This window comes from Ruditapes philippinarum, unplaced genomic scaffold (assembly GCF_026571515.1).
Source record: "Ruditapes philippinarum isolate M1 unplaced genomic scaffold, ASM2657151v2 ctg2089_1_1_1_1, whole genome shotgun sequence".
Classification (NCBI taxonomy): domain Eukaryota; kingdom Metazoa; phylum Mollusca; class Bivalvia; order Venerida; family Veneridae; genus Ruditapes; species Ruditapes philippinarum.
This window is the reverse complement of record NW_026864154.1, coordinates 186,335-196,455: the sequence shown is the minus strand read 5'-3', so window position 1 is coordinate 196,455 and position 10,121 is coordinate 186,335. Positions and strand designations below refer to the sequence as shown.

General features: G+C 33.8%; 1 protein-coding gene across 1 annotated transcript; it reads left to right on the top strand.

Moving 5' to 3' along the window:
- Positions 1–2,533, top strand: LOC132724591 (uncharacterized). Its single transcript, XM_060709468.1, has 2 exons — positions 1–335; positions 1,144–2,533. Exons 1-2 carry the CDS (start codon positions 1–3, stop codon positions 2,531–2,533), a joined length of 1,725 nt encoding a protein of 574 aa, XP_060565451.1.
- The last annotated feature ends 7,588 nt before the right edge of the window (positions 2,534–10,121 follow it).

Here is a 10,121-nt window from a genome sequence, read left to right as displayed (position 1 = left end):
ATGGCTACTGGCGGGCAAATAAATACGGATATTCTTTCTGATGAAATAATACCATGTAAAATCTGTAAAAATGAAGGCAAAAATATAGATGGGGAAAAATTTTGTATAGAATGCCAAGATTATTTCTGTGTAAAATGTGTCCAAGTTCACAGTCAAATGCCTGAGTGTGCTGGTCACAAGGTCTTGGATATATCTCTAGTTAAGTCAGGAACCAGAAAAGGTCTGCCAAGGGCACCAGAAGAGAGATGTGACAGACACAGTCATAAACACATTGATATGTACTGTCAAAACCATGATAAAGTTGGCTGTACTACATGTGTGGCAGTTGATCACAGGTAAATTTTAACATTCACACTACTGAGAGTTTTGTAAGTTCAAAACAAAAAGTTATTTTTACGAAAACTAGAGCTATGATTCATACCCCACCTGCCATTATGAGAAAGATTAAGTGAACTGAAGCCCAATTTAAATGTGATCTGTATTTCATGATGTTTCATAATTATGTGTACCAAAAATAAATACAAATGTACAATTCAGATAATCATGTGGAAACCAAAAGCAATCCAAAAAGAGGATTCCACATAAGCTTGCTTATAATACACAAAGTTTGATTACAATATTTCATTCTTAACCAAAAACTTTTTTACTGACAGTAACCTATGCCAGAAAGGATCCAAAAGTAATCCCAAGTGAGATCTCCACTTAAATTTGCTATCCAATGTTTGATTGCAATATCTCATTCATAACCATAGTATCTGAACAAACTTCATTTTATATTTTCAGCAACAGTGACCTTGACCAAAAGCAAATTTTAGCAAGGTCTCCAAATAAGCTAGCTATATGCTGAGTTTGACTAAACCCAAGTTATTGACCAGAGGCCTTATTTTCCTTAAATAAGGAGGCCAAGTGAGGTCTCCACAGAAGGTCTTCCTTTTTTTTATCAACAATGATCATGGCCCTTCGGGGTCCAAAAGCATTCCAAAGCAAGGTCCGAGTCCCTCTAAGCTTACAATCATCCCAAAACTGTAAAACAGAACAGAAAGACTGACAGATAAGCTCATTCCCACTTTGTCCGTGGGGTAAAATATAATGATCACTCCTCCCTGATGTATTTATGCATGAACAGTCTGAATTTGTTTTCAGGTCATGTCAGGATATTTTCTACATTCCAGAATATATCCAAAATAAGGCTCATCAAGCATCCTCAACAGAAATTCAAACAAAACTAAAAGAAATATCCAAGACTCTTGCAGATCAAGTTACAAATTTCAAACAAGACAGACAGAGGCTGTTAAAAAGAAAAGCAGAGTTACTGGATGATATTAGAAAATTTAGACACCAAATTAACGACAAACTTGACAAGCTGGAGAAAAATTCTCTATATGAGATAGAAAATAAGGTTAAATGCCTTGAAGATAAGATTGAAGATAATCTAAAAAAGCTACAAGCTAATTTGGCCTGGGTTACCTCTGCTAATGATAAATTAGCATCTCAAAACACAAATCAAGCTGAAGTGTTTGTTCATGTGAAGGTTGGGGAAGATGCAGCAAATGTTGCCAACAAATGTATAGAAGATAACAAAAGCATGAGTACTGGAGAAAACATAGAGTTTCAACCTGATAAAACAATTATCACACAACTAAAACAATATAAAGCCCTCGGTACATTATCAGGAAAAGCTACTCAGACTCCTAATACTTTATTTCAGATCAAAGGGAAAGAATCGTATTGTATCACAGCTATGCTTGATAAAGAAGACAGTAATTTCATTAGTGTATGCTGTCTGAAGGATGATACAATAATTCTAGCTGATGAAAACAACAAGAAGCTAAAACGGTTCCACAGTAACAACTATACTGTCTCAGACCATAGTCTACCTGGAGCACCATGGCAAGTGTGTTCAGTCAATACAACACAAGTAGCAGTAACTATACCATGTGAGAAAAAAGTTCATTTGATTTCTGTTGAAGGACAAATGTACACAACAAACAAGATTAATACTTATTTTTCTTGTTCTGGTCTTGCATACACCAACGATAATTTATATGTATCATCAGACAATACCGCAGAAGTATGTATCTATACATTGTCCGGAAGGATGCTAAAACAGTTAAAAATGAAGGAGCTACCATTCTTAGGCCATGTAGGCGGATTGGATCTATTTGAAAACGAAAGTGAGCTCTTTTCTTTACAAAACCTAGCTGTCAGTAAAGATGCTGCAAGGATTTATGTTACTGATACATACTGTGGACTGGTAGTACTGGACAACAATGGCAAAGTTGTTAAAATATTTATTGATAGAAAATTACAGTGGGCAAATTGTTGTTATGTCACTGAAGTAGGTAGTGTGCTGGTATCTGGAGGTTCCTCCAATAATGTTTTACAGTTTACATCCGACGGTGAGCTGCTGGGAGAGGTTTTAAAGGATGACAGTGAAAAAGGGAAAATTGCTTCAGTTTGTTGTAATCAACAAATGTCAAAATTGTATGTTAGCAGATATGGAAAAAACAACATTGAAGTTTATGATATCTGATCAGTATAATAAATGACTGCAAACCAATTCTTCTGTAAAAACTGTCTGAAAGAATGTTCTGATTCAGTATCTACAAATATAAAATGTGAAGGAAAAAAACCTGTCAAGACTGTATTTTAGAAATGCAATGCAGCCACATTGTGTTACACTAACAATAACAAGAACAAAAGTAGTTAATTGTTTTTGCTTGTACATACTAGTATTATAATGAATAAATTATCTTGCAATATTGAATCAATTCAATGTCAAATAAAACTGTTTATAAATATTTTGGCAATGTCAAGCAAAACACAACTATCATATATATCTAGATATATCTATCAAATGTTAAAGTTAATCATCCAGTTTAAGTATCAACTATCAGCCTTTAAGGTTGAATTATTGTATTCAGTTTAAGAACAAATTATCCATGCTTGATTGTATAGTAATTTATACGAAATGTATTTATATAATCTTTTAAGATTTTGTCTTAAGTCTTTGCATTTTATTTTTTGCATAGAAAATAACATACATAATACATTTCCCAGCCCATCAGGATCCGCCTGTTTTGTTTCTTTAGCTACAATGATGTTTACTTAATTTGTTATTATGTTGATAGATAAAAAAATATTTTTGTTTATTAATTAATTTAAAAGGGACTGCATGCACTGACGTTTTTTTCAACATGAAGATACTGGAATTCTTTTTTGAGATTCGTGTACAATTTGATGTTGGTCTTTACTTATAACTTTAGCAAATGTAAGCAAAATAATTTCAGATAATTTCCTCATTGTTACCCCAGAATAACATTTTTATTGTGCAAAATAACCAAAAAATTAGAACTGTGTCCAAAGGACACGGATGCCCCTACTGACAACATATATATGGTATATAGTGAAAAAATTAACAAAGGGCCATAATTCTGTTAAATTTGGTCGCAGCAAAAATTCATTCCTTTACTACCATCTACACATTAAGGTTGTTCATCTCTGGAAGTTAAAGCAAAATCTGCCATCCGGTTTAAGAGGAGTTGCGTTCACAAAATTTCTATATGGTATATAGTGAAAAAATCAACAAAGGGCCATAATTCTATTAAATTTGGTCGCAGCAAAAATTCCTTTCTTTACTACCATCTACACATTAAAGGTTGTTCATCCCTGGAAGTTTAAGCAAAATCTGCCATCCGGTTTAAGAGGAGTTGCGTTCACAAAATTTCTATATGGTATATAGTGAAAAAAATAAAATAAAGGGCCATAAATCTGTTAAATTTGGTCACAGCAAAAATTCCTTTCTTAACTGCCATCTGCACATTAAGGTTGTTCATCCCTGGAAGTTTAAGCAAAATCTGCCATCAGGTTTAAGAGGAGTTGCGTTCACAAAATTTCTACATAGTATATAGTGAAAAAATCAACAAAGGGCCATAATTCTGTTAAATTTGGTTGCAGAAAAAATTCCTTCCTTTACTACCATCTTCACATTAAGGTTGCTCATCCCTGTCTGAAAGTTTAAGCAAAATCTGCCATCCGGTTTAAGAGGAGTTGCGTTCACAAAATTTCTACATAGTATATAGTGAAAAAATTAACAAAAGGCCATAATTCTGTTAAATTTGGTCGCAGCGAAAATTCCTTCCTTTACTACCATCTTCACATTAAGGTTGTTCATCCCTGAAAGTTTAAGCAAAATCTGCCATCCGGTTTAAGAGGAGTTGCGTTCACCAGATTTCGGGACGTACGGACAGACGTACGGACGGATGGACAAGCGCAACGCTATATGCTCCCACCCTGTGGGGGCATAATGAAAGGTATTTCACCCCTTTTTCTCTCACACTAGACTAAAAATTGTGCAAAAACATATTTAACACCAAGTTTATCATTTGCAGATTTTTTCCATTTAAGTAAGTCACTTGATCTATGCAGGAATTACAAATTTTATGTTTTTATACTTTTTGACCTCCTTTAATGATTCTTCAGGATTTCTATGTTAAAAACTGTATGCATGAGAATATGTTTTTATTCTTATTTCTCTCAAGCAACCATTTTACGAAAGCTGAACTTGTATATAATTTCCTCTTTAACTCATATGAAGAGAATGTAATATGTGATTATATCGTCAGATGTATGTATATTTTGTGTATTTTATATTTTATTAAATATTTGCAATATTGATTCCACATAATCAATTTGATTGAATTAGACAGTTGTTGCATAAGTGATACAAGCTATATATTTGATGTCTGTGGATTCTAAATTCTTGTTTACATTATGATTTAAATAATTGCAGAATACATGAAATAAAAGAAATTTTCACTAGTATACATGTATTTCTATTGAAAGTGAGTGAGGCATGTGGGAAATTATCAACAAACCTACTATGAATCGCAGTAGAATATTTTATACTGGTACATTTTGTATAGATTAGTGTTTATAAAAACTGTTAACATTTACAAAATTAAATTGGTCAAAAACAGCACAGCCGTTCAACAAATTTAATTTAAAAATGTTTCCTATTAAACACTAACTAATAGTGTTTAAAATTATTTTTCATAAACAGTTGATTTACGAGACTCAATCATGGTTAGCTGATTAATTTTAAAATGTGTTGCGATCCATTTGAATTACTGCAATCTTATTGGACAAAAAGTAATTTCAAACACGAAATTCTGTTAATGTACCACATTCATGCATGTTATATTACTGAGACATTCTATGTCACAACTCTTTCAAGAAACAACCATAATGTTATGAAAATTATTTTTTTTTTTGCTTTTTAATTTTAATAGAATATTTAATCAGATACAGCTATTTACTCTTCTATGTACATTTATTTGTTAAAATTAATTTATTATGGAAGTATTTTAGTATTACTAAGATTGATGTATAATATATGCTATGTATTCAATATACACAATGCACAAGACATATACTGAATTGTTGTCTTTTCCCTGATATAATTAACCTTATGGTCAATATTTTACCTATTGTTGAGTGAAAGAAATAGAAAGAAAGTAATGTTCAGATAAACAGGTCATTGCATGAAACAAGAGAGCCAAGATGACCCTAGATTGCTCACCTGACCCATCATTTTATTCTAGTTCAAGCGATATTAAAAATATCAGAAGTAGGTCAGCTGATATCAAAATTCAATTCAGCATCAAAAATTACACCCCTAGTCCAAATTTCGCATCTTTATGTAAAAAAAAAGCCCCAAGAAAGTAGTTAAAACGATTTCAAAAATATCAAAAGCAGGTCAAATAATATAAAAATTCAACATGACATCAAAAATTACACCCTTGGTCCAAATTCCATGTCTTTATGTCAAAAAGCAAAAAAGGAGGTCAAATGATATCAATAATATCAAAAGTAGGTCAGCTGATATCAAAATTCAATTTGGCATCAGAAATTACACCCATGGTCCAAATTTCCAAGTCTGTATGTCGAATAAGAAAAAAGTAGGTCAAGTGGTATCAAAAATATCAAAAGTAGGTCAGATGATATCAATATTTGATTCTGCATCAGAAATTACACCCTTAGTCCAAATTTCAAGTCTGTTCTTAAAAAACGTAAAACTAGGTCAAATGATATCATTAATATAGAAGTAGGTCAATTGATATCAAAATTCAATTTGGCATCAGAAATTACATTCATGGTCTAAATTTCAAGTCAGTGTTAACAAGGTTTTTTCATAATTAGGCAGTTTGTCATTGCTTGACCCTAGGTGACCCATTTTCGAACTTGACCAAAAAATCATCAAACAAACTTTCAGACCAATTTCCAGGATATCTGGGTCAAAACAGGATCCACTAGTGTTAACAAGATTTTTCTATTTTTAGCTCCTGTGACCGAGTTTTTCATATCAGATGACCCATATTCCAACTTATCCAAGCAGTACCTAGACAAGCATCCTGACAAAGTTTGATGACATTAGAGTCAAAAATGTAACAAGAAGAATGTTAACAAGGTTTTTCAATATTTGGGAGGTGTGGCCTAGTTTTTGACCCCTGGTGACCAATATTCGAACTTCACCTAGGAATCATTTAAACAATCTTTCAGACCAATTTCCAGAATATTTGGATCAAAACAGTAACCACTTGAGTGTTTACAAGATTTTTCTATTTTTAGCTTCTGTGACCTTGTTTTTCATCTGAGATGACCCATATTTGAACTCATCCAAGCAATTACCTAGACAAGCATATTGACCAACTTTGATGACAATTGAGTCAAAAATGTGACCACTAAGAGTGTTTAGGTGTATTTTTCATATTTAGGCGGTTTGACCTTGTTTGACCCTAGGTGACCAATATTTGAAATTGACCTAGAAAACATCAAACAAACTTTCAGACCAATTTCCAGGATATTTGGATCAAAACAGTAGCCACTAGTTAACGATTTTTCTATTTTTAGCTCCTATGAGCTAGTTTATCATCCGAGATGACCCATGTTCGAACTCATCCCAGCAGTTACCTAGACAAACATCCCGACAAATTTGTTGATAATTGAGGCAAAAATGAGACCATTAGAGTGTTACCAAACAAATGTGGACAAACAACGGACATTCAATGATCCTGAAAGCTTACCCTGAGCTAGCTCTGTTGAGCTAAGAAAGGGATTAAGCAACGATCTGAAATTTTGCAAAACAGTTATTGGTCTAGATCTTCATCAAATGGAACATTTATCTTGTAAAAATTACTGTAAGTCCGGTTATGTCAAAAAATATCAGTGGAGTCCCTTAAAAGTTTAAAGTAGGGTAGTTACTGACATTAAAGCAGTTTGTGTAATGTTAAAGGGAGGTAACTGACATAAAAAGCATCTTGTATTATGTCAAAGGGAGGTAACTGACATTAAGCAGCTTGTATAATGTTAAAAGAAAATTACTGACATAAAGCAGCTTGCATAATGTCAAAGGGAGGTAAGTGACATTAAGCAGCTTGTATAATGTCAAAGAAAGGTTACATGACATAAAGCAGCTTTTATAATGTCAAAGGGAGGTAACTGACATTAAGCAGCTTTTATAATGTCAAAGGGAGGTAAGTGACATTAAGCAGCTTGTATAATGTTAAAAGAAAATTACTGACATAAAGCAGCTTGCATAATGTCAAAGGGAGGTAACTGACATCTTTTATAATGTCAAAGGGAGGTAACTGACATTAAGCAGCTTTTATAACGTCAAAGGGAGGTAACTGACATTAAGCAGCTTGTATAATGTTAAAGAAAGGTTACATGACATAAAGCATCTTGTATTATGTCAAAGGCAGGTAACTGACATTAAGCAGCTTGTATAACGTTAAAGGGAGGTAACTGACATTAAGCAGCTTGTATAACGTTAAAGGGAGGTAACTGACATTAAGCAGCTTGTATAATGTTAAGGAAAGTTACTGACATAAAGCAGCTTGTATTATGTCAAAGGGAGGTCACTGACATAAAGAAGCTTGTAGAATGTTCAAGGGATGTAACTGACAATAAAGCAGCTTGTATTATGTCAAAGGGAGGTAACTGACATAAAAGTCAAAGGGAGGTTACTGAGAGATTAATGAAGCACTGCTGCTCATAATTCTCAACGGTTAATGAATTATGTAAAGATTCTTGTACTATCTGTTTTTAATATTTAACAAAGGGAGGTTATTCATTATACCCCCAAAAACGAAGTTTGGGGGGGTATATAGGAGTCACCCGGTGGTCGGTCGGTCGGTCGGTCGGTTGGTTGGTCGGTCGGGCGGTCGGTCGGTCCAAACGTCCGTTGCATTTTCCTTGTCCGGAGCATAACTTAAAAACTAATGGTTGGAATTCAATATAACTACATACAATGGTCAAGCACATTGAGAGGAAATGCAGTGCACAAGAACGATAACTCTATCTTGACTAATTACAGAGTTATTGCCCTTTGTTACTTTTCCTTGTCCGGGGCATAACTTGAAAACTACTGATTGGAATTCAAAACAACTTCATACAATTGTCAAACACAATAAGGGGAAGTGCAGTGCACAAGAACCATAACTCTATCTAAAGTAATTACAGAGTTATTGCCCTTTGTTGCTTTTCCATTGCTTTTTTTCTTGTCAGTTGCATTTTCCTTGTCCGGAGCATAACTTGAAGACTAATGGTTGGAGTTCAATATAACTACATACAATGGTCAAGCACATTGACAGGAAGTGCAGTGCATAAGAAACATAACTCTATCTTGACTAATTACAGAGTTATTGCCCTTTGTTACTTTTCCTTGTCCGTGGCATAACTTGAAAACTACTAGTTGGAATTCAATATAACTACATACAATGGTCAAGCACATTGAGAGGAAATGCAGTGCATAAGAACCATAACTCTATCTAAAGTAATTACAGAGTTATTGCCCTTTATTACTTTTCCATTGCTTTCTTTTGTCCGGACCATAACTTGAAGACTAATTGTTGGAATTCATTATAACTTAATACAATGGTCCAGCACATTGAGAGGAAGTGCAGTGCACAAGAACCATAACTCCATCTTGACTTATTACAGAGTTACTGCCCTTTGTTTCTTTTCCTTGTCCAGAGCATGACTTTAAAACTACTGGTTGGAATTCAAAACAACTTCATACAATGGTCAAGCACAATAAGGGGAAGTGCAGTGCACAAGAACCATAACTCCATCTTGACTAATTACAGAGTTATTGCCCTTTGTTTCTTTTCCATTGCTTTCTTTTGTCCGGACCATAACTTGAAGACTTATTGTTGGAATTCATTATAACTTCATACAATGGTCAAGCACATTAAGAGGAAGTGCAGTGCATAAGAACCATAACTCCATCTTGACTAATTACAGAGTTACTGCCTTTTGTTACTTTTCCTTGTCTAGAGCATGACTTGAAAACTACTTGTTGGAATTCAAAACAACTTCATACAATGGTCAAGCACAATAACGGGAAGTGCAGTGCACAAGAACCATAACTCCATCTTGACTAATTACAGAGTTATTGCCCTTTGTTACTTTTCCTTGTCCAGAGCATAACTTGAAAACTACTGTTTGGAATTCAGTACAACTTCATACAGTTGTCAAGGACATTAAAAGGAAGTGCAGTGCACAAGAGCCATAACTCCATTTTGACAAAATACAGAGTTACTGCCCTTTGATACTTTTCCTTGTCCGGAACATAACTTAAAACGTACTGGTTGGAATTCAAAACAACTTCATACAATGGTCAAGCACAATAAGAGGAAGTGCAGTGCACAAGAACTATAACTCTATCTTCAGTATTTATAGAGTTATTGCCCTTTGTTCTTTTTCTTTATCTTTCTGGACTTATTACAGAGTAATTCAATTAAACTTCATCAATGGCCAACCACATTGAAAGGAAATGCAACATACATGAACCACAATTATCTTTAATTGCCCACAACCATAACTCTATGTTTCAATTCTTTTACAAGGTATTCTGTTACTAGTAACATCCTCATTTCCGAAGCAGACTTGTGGGGGTATTAATCACATTTAGTGATAGTTCTAGTTGTCAAACAGAATGATCACACGATTTTGGGTAACAGCAATTAGAAACTGATATAGCATCATTATGATAACTTTTCATATTGTGTTATAGATTTATAGTGACAATGATTGTGAAATAAGAATAACACAAGAAG